Source organism: Mus caroli, unplaced genomic scaffold, assembly GCF_978045245.1.
Source record: "Mus caroli unplaced genomic scaffold, Mus_caroli_1 scaffold_20, whole genome shotgun sequence".
Lineage (NCBI taxonomy): Eukaryota > Metazoa > Chordata > Mammalia > Rodentia > Muridae > Mus > Mus caroli.
Genome location: NW_028227275.1, coordinates 53,180,542 through 53,195,031, shown reverse-complemented (window position 1 = coordinate 53,195,031; position 14,490 = coordinate 53,180,542). Strand labels below are relative to the sequence as shown.

Genomic DNA, 14,490 nt, shown 5'->3' with positions numbered 1-14,490 from the left:
AGTACCTTGGTAACAGTCCATGAGAAGCAGACCACAACAGAAAGGCACCGGGGGGACAGGACCCAGGGGGACAGGACCCGGGGGCTTTACACATTTAGCTTTCCATCGCCATGTAAGGTTGCAGGGTGACCATCCATAAAGGGAAACTAAAGGCACGTGAGACTACTGAACAGTCCAGACTTCAGCTTCCTCAATGTGTCTCCTGTGACACACAGACCTGGGCCCTGGCTAGTGTTCGCCATAGCATCAAGTTTATTACACACAGTTTCTGAATGCTCACCCTACTGTTAGATCATATGGGCTGCACACACGGGAACTTCGGTGTGACTGCAAATGAGGGAGAATTTGAGAATTCACACAAAAGTCAAAAAATTAGTCTGTAGGTGACATCCTCATGAACAGGGAGACAACTGACACCCTGGGAGAGGCAGTGGCAAATGGTGTCTGGAGCATATGTTTCTAGGACATGTTAAGTCACTCTTACAATTCAGTGGTGAGAGACAGATCATTGCTGTTTGAATGGGAACTATACCCCCACCACCCTGCATGTTTGGTCCCCACTTGGAGCTCTTTGGGGAAGTCATAAGACATTATGCACATTGGGCCCATTGGCAGACTCAACTTTTAAGGAGAGAAAACTGATGTTTCTCCAAGAAAGGCATACGAATGCCCAAGAAATGGCCTCAGTGTCATGGGTCATTTGGGAAATGCAAATCTAAACCATAGGGAGACCTACACCATAGCCACCAGCGTGTTCACAGCCACCAGCATGGAAGTAGTGGAAAGAACAGTTATAACCTTAGTGAGAACTTCATGTTGCCGAATCGCAGTGACTTAAAAACAACCAGAGCGGCTTTAAAGCATGGAGCGATCTCAGACAACACAGCAGCTACACACCTGGATATTTTCACAAGGAAGTGAAAAGGTATAGCCTCAAAAGAGTCACACAAAAATGTTCTTGGCAGCATTCTACAACAGCCTAACCATGGAAACATTTCCAACGTCTATCGACTTTTTGACAAATAAATAAATTTATGGTGTGGCCATAGGATGCAGGACGAAGAAATGCTGGCGTGGATGGGGTTTGGAAACATTAAGCCCCACAGTGAAAGAAGCCAGTCACAGAGCATCATTTAGGATTCCATTTGTCTGAAGCGTTTAGACAGGCCACTCTCGGGCTCTGGACAGATGTCCTCCAGCAGGTGCAGGACTCTCAAGGAGACTCGGACTGGAGCTCTTCTTGGAGTGCAACTTCTTGCACAAGTACACGGAGAAGTACCTGCACACCATGAACTTCTTGATGCCCAGTTCCATCGCCCCGCACCCAGCTGCCAGGAGCCACAGGTCTGGCGGGCACGCATCCCCAGCACATTCCGGGCTAGGCAGCGCACTGGCAGGCATGCATGCCAGGCTGCAAGCACAGAAGGCAGGCCCCAGGATCACTCCTGCTGAGCCTTTACTTCCGGCCAGGAGTACCAACTCCCGGCAACCTCTGATTTGATCTTTCTATAATTACTTGTCCTGTAGGGTTATGTGGAACGCATATAATAAGATTTATGTTGTAATGTGCAAGAAATCTTTCATTCTACTAGAGAAATATGCTGGAGCAGTTTCAGTCTTAATTTGTAATGGTCTTCCCATAATAGCCATAACTTATAATAAATGTGTAATTACAAAATCAGCCTTTTCAGAAGAGCAGTTGCCCTTTTAAACCCTGAAAATGCATCTATGGAATAGTTCACATACTTTAATTTTTTCCAAACTCTGCAAAATAAAACACACCCATTTGTAAAATTTCCTTTCTTTGGGTATCTTTTGGGTTACTTACTGCAGGTAATAGAGTTAGGTTATACAAAGAACAAAACACTTCCTTACAATTTTCTGGGCTTGCTTCCAAGTAATAGAAAAATCTTTCTTCAAACCTTTGCTGTTAACATGGTGTTTTTTTCACAAAATTCTGAGGCTTCAAGCACATTTCCTATTAATCGCTGATCAATTTCATCATCAACTCTTTCCCAGAGTTCCTATGTCTTACCAAATCAATGTCTCACTTTTTCTCTCCTGCCCTGGCACAAGCCATTCACCTCTTTATTAAACCGATCAGGAGGTAATAGAGAAAATGTTTTCAGAATACTGAAACAAGAGATGCTTCATAAAAATAATACCAAAGTCCAGTTCTACTCAAATCTCTACTAGTACAGAAATCAGCATTTGAATAATATGAAGGCAATCTTTACACAGTGAACAAGAAATTATCCCAACAACTATGGGATGAAACTAATGAGAATTCCACAGTAAATTATTCATCTTTAATTTTCCCAAGCATTATGTCACAATAATTGGAAGAAGATTCATCCACATCTTATCTGGAAACGTCATAGCTGTCTGTTATCATAAAAATATCCCTGAAGATTTACTTCACTGTGTTATGTTTTCTTTTAATTTTGTTATTGAGATAATTTATGTATCAGTTGAGTATGGAAATTTTAAATTTAATGCAAACTTTTTGCTATGTTATTTGATTAAGAATTTTGCTATATCTAGAGTGAACCTGGACCATCATAAATCTCAGTGATAGTTTTCTTATCTTGCTGCTCTTCAGATTTCAGTTCTTGGAGTTCCTTAAAACTGTGTCACTTTGATGAAAGTATCTTTATGCTTTGCTTATCTGGAGACTCTTCCTCTGTAACACATACAGCAAACATGAGAAACACGGTAAACCTAAAAAGAACACTGAGAAAAATGACATCCCCTACATCCTCATCTTTCACCCAACTGCTTTGAAAACATCCAACATTTCTGCCAGAAATTATCTGCGTATATCCTGTCAAGTCAAAGGCCAACCTTCTGGTAACATCTATGTGATGGCTAATCTTGGTTGCCAACTTGACATACTTGAGAAGCAAGAGTTCCAGCTGAGGAACTGATTCATCAGATGTGGCATGACTTTAGAGAATTTTTCTTGATTGCTAATTGAGATAAGAGGGCCCAACTCACTGTGGTGATATATTTAGGCAGATAGTCTGAGCTGTATATAAAAGGTAGCTGAATACGCCAGAGGAAGCAAACTAGTAAATAACATTACTTGATTGGTTTCTGTTTAAGGCTCCTGTCTGAGCTTCTCTCAGTTATGGACTAACCTATAAACTAAATTAACCCTTCATTCCTCACGTTGTATTTGCTCAGTGTTTTATCACAGCAACAGAGAAGCAAACTAGGGCACTTGTTTGGCTATACCTTGGCTATCATGGTATTTTTCAAGGACAATTGACTGAGGGGAGGCAATAGAAATGCCTCATAAGTTTTGAAATTCTGCCCATTATTTCATATTCTATGACCTCTTTGTTGACAATTCCCTTCTTCTCTGTCATGAATACTTTCATTCCTTGTGTAACAAAAATAATCTGAATCTCATAGCAAAAACAAGATTCCTCCACTCAGATACAGTGTAATTAGTGGCAGGCCCTTTAGACCTAGATGTAATTTCCCTTAAGTTATTCAGTGACCATTGTACACTCAAACATATAAGTACTGAGAATTTCGGACAGCTTACCAGCGCTTACCAGGTATAAGGGATAAAATGGCATTTGTGTTTGTGCATGCTTGTGAAATTTTATTAAGGATATGTGCTTCACATGAGATCAGAGAGGACAAAAGACATATATTCTTGTCCTATTTATCTCTAAATCTCCCTACGCTGGTCTTTGTTATTTAGAGAGTTTCCAGGCACATCTGGAACCAATGTATAAATATATATACAAATGTTTCCTATACCAAATACAATTTCCATGTGTAAACAAACAAGTAAACAAAACCACCTAGTTATCAGCCTGCCTGACACATCACCTGCCTCATTACAGACCATTAGAATCCAAGTCCTATGAGGGACAGGGTTCTACTTACTCATTTTCCACATCTTCTATGGAGTCAGGCAGAGGCTGATTCTTGGTCTCAGGAAGGAGAAAGATAACAGGCTACCAAGGAAAGGAAGAACCCCAGGGCAAGGAGGCAGAGTATGTTCTGAGGATCATACATACAGGAGACAGGGCTGCCCCAGTACTGCCAGCAATTCCAATGACTCCTAAAGCAGTTGCCCTTGAGCACAAAACAAAATGCAGAAATAACCCCATGAGGATGCACATTTGAAATTTGTAACTTATCCCTTGCATCAATTATGGAAATAAGCAGTGTATTTAGACATTACAACATTGATAGTTTTTACTCTTGTTTTTCCCATTTCTGTTTCATTTGATAGTACCTTTTCTCAAGACCACATATTAAAACACTCATTTATCACTTACAAAACAAGATGTGGGAAAAACAAAATACTATGAATTTTCTCTACTGTGAAAATCCTAGATTTTTAGCTTTTATGTATATGTGTACATGGGGTGGAGATATTGATAGAAGCTTGGAAACTCTAGAGGGGACAATGAGGGGAAAAGGAAAGATCTTAAGTGAAAAAGAAGTTAATGATACACGCACGGAGCTTGACAACACATCTAAAAGCTCTAGAAAAAAGGAAGAAAATTCACCCAAGAGGAGTAAAGGGCAGGAAATAATCAAACTCAGGGGTGAAATCAACCAAAAGGAAACTAAAACTATTCAAAGAATTAACCAAACTCGGAGTTGGTTCTTTGAGAAAATCAACAAGAAAGATAAACACTTAGCTAGACTCACTAGAGGGCACAGGGACAACAACCTAATTAACAAAATCAGAAATGAAAAGGGAGACATAACAACAGATCCTGAAGAAATCCAAAACACCATCAGATCCTTCTATAAAAGGCTATACTCAACAAAACTGGAAAACCTGGACGAAATGGACAAATTTCTAGACAGATACCAGGTACCAAAGTAAAATCAGGATCAAGTTAACGATCTAAACAGTCCCATATCCCCTTAAAAATTAGAAGTAGTCATGAATAGTCTCCCAGCCAAAAAAAGCCCAGGACCAGATGGGCTTAGTGCAGAGTTCTACCAGACCTTCAAAGAAGATCTAATTCCAGTTCTGCACAAACTATTCCACAAAATAGAAGTAGAAGGTACTCTACCCAACTCATTCTATGAAGCCACAATTACTCTGATACCTAAACCACAGAAAGATCCAACAAAGATAGAGAACTTCAGACCAATTTCCCTTATGAATATCGATGCAAAAATACTCAATAAAATTCTCGCTAACAGAATTCAAATACATATTAAAGCAATCATCCAACCTGACCAAGTAGTTTTTATTCCATGGATGCAGGGATGGTTTACTATATGGAAATCCATCAAAGTAATCCAGTATATAAACAAACTCAAAGACAAAAACCACATGATCATCTCGTTACATGCAGAAAAAGCATTCAACAAAATCCAACACCCATTCATGATAAAAGTCTTGGAAAGATCAGTAATTCAAGGCCCATACCTAAACATGATAAAAGCAACCTACAGCAAACTAGTAGCCAACATCAAAGTAAATGGTGAGAAGCTTGAAGCAATTCCACTAAAATCAGGTACTAGACAAGGCTGCCCACTTTCTCCCTACCTATTCAACATAGTACTTGAAGTCCTAGCCAGAGCTATTTGACAACAAAAGGAGATCAACGGGATACAAATTGGAAAAGATGAAGTCAAAATATCACTATTTGCAGATGATATGATAGTATATATAAGTGACCCTATAAATTAAACCAGAGAACTTCTAAACCTGATAAACGGCTTCGGTGAAGTAGCTGGATATAAAATTAACTCAAACAAGTCAATGGCCTTTCTCTACACAAAGAATAAACAGGCTGAGAAAGAAATTAGGGAAACAACACCCTTCTCAATAGTCACTAATAATATAAAATAGCTTGGCGTGACTCTAAATAAGGATGTGAAAGATCTGTATGATAAGAACTTCAAGTCTCTGAAAAAAGAAATTAAAGAAGATCTCAGAAGATGGAAAGATCTCCCATGCTCATGGATTGGCAGGATCAACATTGTAAAAATGGCTATCTTGCCAAAAGCAATCTACAGATTCAATGCAATCCCCATCAAAATTCCAACTCAATTCTTCAACAAATTAGAAAGAGCAATCTGCAAATTCATCTGGAATAACAAAAAAACCTAGGATAGCAAAAACTCTTCTCAAGGATAAAAGAACCTCTGGTGGAATCACCATGCCTGACTAAAGCTTTACTACAGAGCAATTATGATAAAAACTGCATGGTACTGGTATAGTGACAGACAAGTAGACAAATGGAATAGAATTGAAGATCCAGAAATGAACCCACACACCTATGGTCACTTGATCTTTGACAAGGGAACTAAAACCATCCAGTGGAAGAAAGACAGCATTTTCAACAAATGGTGCTGGCACAACTGGTTGTTATCATGTAGAAGAATGCAAATCGATCCATTCCTATCTCCTTGTACTAAGGACAAATCTAAGTGGATCAATGGACTTCACATAGAACCAGAGACACTGAAACTTACAGAGCAGAAAGTGGGTGAAAGCCTCAAAGATATGGGCACAGGGGAAAAATCCCTCAATAGAACAGCAATGGCTTGTGCTGTAAGATCGAGAATTGACAAATGGGACCTCATGAAACTGCAAAGCTTCTGCAAGGCAAAAGACACCATCAATAAGACAAAAAGGTCACCAATAGATTGGGAAAGGATCTTTACCTATTCTAAATCAGATAGGGGACTAATGTCCAATATATATAAAGAACTCAAGAGGGTGGATTCCAGAAAATCAAATAACCCCATTAAAACATGGGGCTCAGAGCTAAACAAAGAATTCTCACCTGAGGAATATCGAATGGCTGAGAAGCACCTGAAAAAAAAATATTCAACATCCTTAATCATCAGAGAAATGCAAATCAAAACAACCCTGAGATTCCATCTCACACCAGTCAGAATGGCTAAGATCAAAAATTCAGGTGACAGCAGATGCTGGTGAGGATGTGGAGAAAGAGGAACACTCCTCCATTGTTGGTGGGATTGCAAGCTTATAAAAACACTCTGGAAATCAGTCTGGCGGTTCCTCAGAAAATTGGACATAGTACTAACGGAGGATCCAGCAATTCCTCTCCTGGGCATATATCCAGAAGATGTCCCAACTGGTAAGAAGGACACATGCTCCACTATGTTCGTAGCAGCCTTATTTATAATAGCCATAAGCTGGAAAGAACCCAGATGCCCCTCAGCAGAGGAATGGATACAAAAAATGTGGTACATTTACACAATGGAGTACTACTCAGCTATTAAAAAGAATGAATTTATGAAATCCCTAGGCAAATGGTTCGACCTGGAGGGCATCATCCTGAGTGAGGTAACACAATCACAAAAGAACTCAAATGATATGTACTCACTGATAAGTGGATATTAGCCCAGAAACTTAGTATACCCGAGATATAAGAGACAATTTGCAAAACACATGAAACTGAAGAAGACCTAAGACCAAAGTGTGGACACTTTGCCCCTTTTTAGCATTGGAAACAATCACCCATGGAAGGAGTTACAGAGACAAAGTTTGGAGCTGAGACAAAAGGATGGACCATCTAGAGACTGCCATATCCAGGGATCCATCCCATAATTAGCCTCCAAACAATGACACCATTGCAAGCGTTTGCTAAAAGGACCTGATATAGCTGTCTCTTGTGAGACTACACTGGGGCCTAGCAAACACATAAGTGGATGCTCACAGTCAGCTATTGGATGGATCACAGGGCCCCCAATGGAGGAGCTAGAGAAAGTATCCAAGGAGCTAAAGAGATCTGCAACCCTGTAGGCGCAACAATATTATGAACTAACCAGCACCCCGAAGCTCTTGACTCTAGCCTCATATGTATCAAAAGATGGCCTAGTTGGCCATCACTGGAAAGAGAGGCCCATTGGACACGCAAACTTTATATGTCCCAGTACAGGAGAACGCCAGGGCAAAAAAAATGGGAATGGGTGGGTAGGGAAGTAGGGGGCAGGTATGGGGGACTTTTGGGATAGCATTGGAAATGTAATTGAAGAAAATACGTAGTAAAAAAATAAATAAATAATTTAAAAATTAAAAAAAAAAAACACTGCAGCACAAACAATAAAAAAAATAATAATTAAGACACGTAAGTCAAGTTACTGGTCAGTAAGCTTATAAATGATCAAATTCTTTAATGTGTTCAAAACTATGTTTCTAGTCATATTCAGTATTTACAGGGACAAGCTTTAGCCTTCTGTGTATGTTGTCAAAGTTACATCTAAAGAAAGTAGCTGAAAACATGTAATGTTTGTTTAATGTAAAAGAATATACAAAATCAGGTCCTTAAACTTCTCAGAGACATCTGCTGAATATGGCAATTAAGATGTTTAATGGACATCTTGTATCCCAGGTCTCTCAGAGAGACCATCCCTAGCAGGAGAGTGTGCAGAACACAGAAGCAACAGAGCTTCTTCCATAGGATCCCTTCAGGCCTTCATCTTCAGCCAGGAGGCAGAGCTAAGACCCAGACCTCTGCTCAATTTCCCCACCAGAGGAGAGTCAGCCTCCAGGGAAGACTCTGACCCTGGGACAAGGTGAAAATGCCACCTTGTATCCCCAGAGATCAGTCTGCAGAGGAGAGCACGCAGGCTGCAGAAGCAAAATAGCTTCTCATACAGGATCCCTTCTGGCCTTCATCTTCAACCAGGAAGCATAGCTGAGCTCTCTCTGTGCACTTTCCCTGCAAGAGGAGAGCTTGCCTGCAGACAGTACCCTGACAACTGAGACTCGGGAGAGAGTTGGACTTTCAGGAGTGCTGACAGAGGCTAACAGATTCACAGGAAAAACAAGCTCCAGCCAGAGACAGCTATAACAACTAACACCAGAGATTACCAGATGCCACAAAAACCCTTAAGAATTACAGGAAAACACTGCTGAAGAGGTAGAAGTCCTTAAAGAGGAAACACAAAAATCCCTTAAAGAATTACAGGAAAACACAACCAAACAGGTTATGGAATTGAACAAAACCATCCAAGACCAAAAAAGGGAAGTAGAAACAATGAAGAAAACCCAAAGGGAGACAACTCTGGAGATAGGAACCCTAGGAAAGAAATCAGGAACCATAGATGTGAGCATCCACAACAGAATACAAGAGATGGAAGAAAGAATCTCAGGTGCAGAAAATTCCATAGAGAACATGAGCACAACAATCAAAAAATGCAAAATGCAAAAATATCCTAACCCAAAACATCCAGAAAATCCAGGACACAATGAGAAAACCAAACTAAGTATAATAGGTATAGATGAGAATGAAGATTTTCAAATTAAGGGAACAGTAAATATCTTCAACAAAATTATAGAAGAAAACATCCCTAACCTAAAGAAAGAGATGCCCATGAACATACAAGAAGCCTACAGAACTCCAAATAGACTGGACAAGAAAAGAAATTCCTCCCAACACATAATAATCAGAACAAAAAAATGCACTAAATAAAGATAGAATATTAAAAAGCAGTAAGAGGAAAAAGTCAAGTAACATATAAAGGCAGGCCTATTAGGATTACACAAGACTTCTCACCAGAGACTATGAAAGCCAGAAGATCCTAGAAAGATGTTATACAGACCCTAAGAGAACACAAATGCCAGCCCAGGCTACTATACCCAGCAAAACTCTCAATTAAAATAGATGGAGAAACCAAGGTATTCCATGACAAAATCAAATTGACACAATATCTTTCCACAAATCCAGCCCTTCAAAGGATAATTAAAAAAAAAAAAAACAAAAAAAAAAAAAAACCTCCAACACAAGGATAGAAACTACACCCTAGAAAAAGCAAGAAAATAATCCTTCAATATACCTAAAAGAAGACAGCCACAAGAAAAGAATCCCAACTCTAACAAAAATAATAATAACAGGAAGCAACAATTACTTTTCCTTACTATCTTGTAATATCAATAGACTCAATTCCCCAATAAAAAGACATAGACTAACAGACTGGCTAAACAAACAGGACCCAACATTTTACTGCATGCAGGAAGCCCATGTCATGGACAAAGACAGACACTACCTCAGAGTAAAAGGCTGGAAAACAATTTTCCAAGCCAATGGTCCAAAGAAAGAAGCTGGAGTAGCCATTCTAATATCAAATAAAATCGACTTCCAACCCAAAGTTATCAAAAAAGATTAAGAGGGGCACTTCATATTCATCAAAGGTAAAATCTTCCAAGATTCTGAATATCTATGCTCCAAATGCAAGAGCAGCCATATTCATTAAAGTAAAGCTCAAAGCACGCATTGCACATCACACAATAATAGTGGGAGACTTCAACACCCCACTCTCATCAATGGACAGATCCTGGAAACAGGAACTAAACAGAGTCACATGGAAACTAACAGAGGTTATGAAACAAATGGATTTAATAGATATATCTACAGAACATTTTATTCTAAAACAAAAGGATATACCTTCTTCTCAGCACCTCATGGTACCTTCTCCAAAACTGACCATATAATCAGACACAAACCAGACCTCAACAGTTACAAAAATATTGAAATTATCCCATGCATCCTATCAGATTACCACAGACTAAGGCTGATCTTCAATAACAACATAAATAATAGAAAGCAAACATTCACATGGAAACTGAACAACACTCTACTCAATGATAACTTGGTCAAGGAAGGAATAAAGAAAGAAATTAAAGACTTTTTAGAGTTTAATGAAAATGAAGCCACTACATACCCAAACTTATGGGACACAATGAAAGCAGTCCTAAGAGGAAAACTCATAGCTCTGAGTGCCTCCAAAAAGAAACTAGAGAGAGCATACACTAGCAGCTTGATGGTACACCTAAAAGCTCTAGAACAAAAGGAAGCAAATTCACCCAAGAGGAGGAGATGGCAGGAAATAATCAAACTCAGAGCTAAATCAACCAAGTGGAAACAAAATGAACTATTCAAAGAATCAAACAAACCAGAAGCTGGTTCTTTGAGAAAATCAACAAGATAGATAAACCCTTAGCCAGACTAACTAGAGGGCACAAGGGCCAGTATCATAATTTACAAAATCAGAAATGAAAAGGGAGACATAACAACAAAACATGAGCAAATCCAAAACATCATCAGATCCTACTACAAAAGGTTATACTCAACAAAACTGGAAAACCTAGATGAAAGGAAAAATTTCTAGACAAATACTAGGTACCAAAGTTAAATCAGGATTACATCAATGATCTAAACAGTCCCATATCCCCTAAAGAAATAGAAGCAGTCAGTAATGGTCTCTCAACCAAAAAAAAAAAAAAAAAAAAAAAAAAAGCCCAGGACCATATGGGTTTAGTGCAGATTTCTGTCAGCCCTTCAAAGAACACCTAACTTCAATTCTCCTCAAAATATTCCATAAAATAGAAACAGAAGGTACTCTACCCAATTCATTCTATGAAGCCACAATTACTCTGATACCTAAACCACATAAATGTCCAACAAAGAAAGAGAACTTCAGACCAGTTTCCCTTATGAATATCAATGCAAAAATACTCAATAAAATTCTTGCTAACTGAATCCAAGAACACATCAAAATGATCATCCATCATGATCAAGTTGTATTCATCACAGGGATGGTTTAATATGCGGAAATCCATCAATGTAATCCACTATATAAACAAACTCAAAGACAAAAACCACATGATCACATCATTAGATGCTGAGAAAGTATTTGACAAAATCCAACACCCATTCATGATAAAAGTCTTGGGAAGATCAGTAATTCAAGGCCCATACCTAAACATAATAAAACAATATACAGCATACCAGTAGCCAACATCAAACTAAATGGAGAGAAACTTGAAGCAATCCCACTAAAATCAGGGACTAGACAAGGCGGCCTACTTTCTCCCTACCTATTCAATATGGTACTTGAAGTCTTAGCCAGGGCAATAGACAACAAAAGGAGATCAAAGGGATTTAAATTAGAAAGGAAGAAGTCAAAATATCACTATTTGCAGATGATATGATAGTATATATAAGTGACCCTAAAAATTCCACCAGAGAACTCCTAAAACTGATAAACAGCTTCAGCGCAGTAGCTGGATATAAAATTAACTCAAACAAATCAGTGGCCTTTCTTTACACAAAGGATAAACACGATGAGAAAAAAAATTAGGGAAACAACACCCTTCACGATGGTCACAAATAATATAAAATACCTTGGTGTGACTCTAAGTAAGTGAAAGATCTGTATGATAAGAACTTCAAGTCTCTGAAGAAGAAATTGAAGAAGATCTCAGAAGATGGAAAGATCTCCCATGCTCATGGATTGGCAGGATTAATATAGTAAAAATGGCTATCCTGCCTAAAGTAATCTACAGATTCAATGCAATCCCCATCAAAATTCTGACTCAATTCTTCACAGAGTAAGAAAGGGCAATCTGCAAATTCATTTGGAAGAACGAAAACCTAGGATACCAAAAACTATTCTCAACAATAAAAGAATTTCTGGTGGAATCACCATCCCTGACCTCAAGCTGTATTGCAGAGCAATAGTGATAAAAAAAAAAAAAACCTGCATGGTACTGGTACAGCATCAGACAGGTAGATGTATGGAATAGAATTGAAGACCCAAAAATGAACCCACACACCTATGGTCACTTGATCATTGACAAGGGAGCTGAAACCATCCAGTGGAAAAAATAATTTCCAACAAATGGTGCTGGCACAACTGGCGATTTTCATGTCAAATAATGTGAATTGCCCCATTCTTTTTTTTTTTTTGATACAGAAGTTTTTGTTTGTTTGTTTGTTTGTTTGTTTGTTTGTTTGTTTGTTTGTTTGTTTTGCATAAAGGCACCTAAACTCTGCCTTTCAGCCATAATTTACAACAAGGAGACAAGAAGTTCCCTTATACTCGGACTTCCATCTTGGTACTAGCATACCACCTGACACCATGAAACCAGGCACAATAAGTATTAAATTATTCTCATTCATGAGAACTATTTATATAACACATATAAAATACAAGTTGAACCTAAGGAGTTTACTTCCCCACCTAAGTTAGATTATATCTAATGAGATCATTTTGAAAGTCAACTGGATGGAAGCCTGGGAATTTGAACATTAAAGACAAATAGATTATATCATTGAATAAATAAAAATTACACAAGACACACACATATCACACATGAAACAGTGCCATCTAAAGTCATAAAAAAAGTAAAATGAAACAACAATGTATTTTAGTGAAACAGCTAAAATTAAAATGAATGATTAAAATAAGAATACTGTAAAGTAGGGAATTACCTGTACTACTAGGCAGGTCAGAATGGTCCAAGCACTTTGCATGAATTCTGTTTTCTTTTTTCTTTTCTTTACTTTTCTTTTCTTTTCTTTCTTACTTTCTTTCTTTTTTTTTTTTTTTTACATGGCCTTATTATACATCTCAAGGTGGCTTCAAGGTTAATATTTTTCTATATTAGCCTTTTGAGTTCTGTCATTGCTGAACATTGATATTCTATGATCTTACATCTGTGTTTATTCAGTAATTCTATTATTAATCCACAGATAATTGTCCACACAGAAGTAATGAAATACAGTTACAAACTCAAAGATGTAAATATTATAGCAACATTATAATAACTTTAAATGGAAACAAGTCCTGTCCATTGGCTATTTAAAAAATGAGTAAATTGTGTGTGATAGCTTCAGAACTGTATATCTGTGCCAGAGGTCAGCATTTACCATTGAACTCAATATGAACTTTATACACGCTAATTAGCCATTAATTGAATGCTTTAAGCATATGACCATGGTGGATATGAGGGAAGAAAGATTTGAGGTACATTTTAAAATAACAGAAGTTCACAAAACGAAAGAAACTTTTAGCAGTTTACCAGCTAATAAATTGAAGATTTTACAAGATCACCATCTTCAAAATCTTTTTTTTTTTACTTTTTAATATATTTTATTACATATTTTCCTCAATTACATTTCCAATGCTATCCCAAAAGTCCCCCATAGCGCCCCCCACTTCCCTACCCACCCATTCCCATTCTTTTGGCCCTGGCATTCCCCTATATTGGGGCATACAAAGTTTGCAAGTCCAATGGGCCTCTCTTTCCATTGATGGCCGACTAGGCCATCATTCGATACATACGCAGCTAGAGACAAGAGCTCCGGGGTACTGGTTAGTTCATCATGTTGTTCCAACTATAGGGTTGCAGATCCTTTTAGCTCCTTGGGTACTTTCTCTAGTTCTCCATTGGGAGCTCTGTGATACATCCAATAGCTGACTGTGAGCATCCACTCCTGTGTTTGCTAGGCCCCTGCATAGTCTCACAAGAGACAGCTATATTTGGGTCCTTTCAGCAAAATCTTGCTAGTGTATGCAATGGTGTCCACGTTTAGAAGCTGATTATGGGATGGATCCCTGGATGCGGCAGTCTCTAGATGGTCCATCCTTTCATCACAGCTCCAAACTTTGGCTCTGTAACTCCTTCCATGGGTGTTTTGTTCCCAATTCTAAGAAGGGGCACAGTGTCCACACTTTGGT

At 38.4% G+C, this 14,490-nt stretch overlaps 1 protein-coding gene across 1 annotated transcript in view; it reads right to left on the bottom strand.

Moving 5' to 3' along the window:
* Window positions 1-1,158: 1,158 nt before the first annotated feature.
* The window catches only part of LOC110285757 (steroid transmembrane transporter SLC22A24-like), a 75,745-nt gene continuing 62,413 nt past the window's right edge, over window positions 1,159-14,490 (bottom strand). Inside the window, 1 exon segment of the mRNA XM_085833977.1 lies at window positions 1,159-1,411. Coding sequence (XP_085690103.1) covers window positions 1,159-1,411 — 253 coding nt within the window.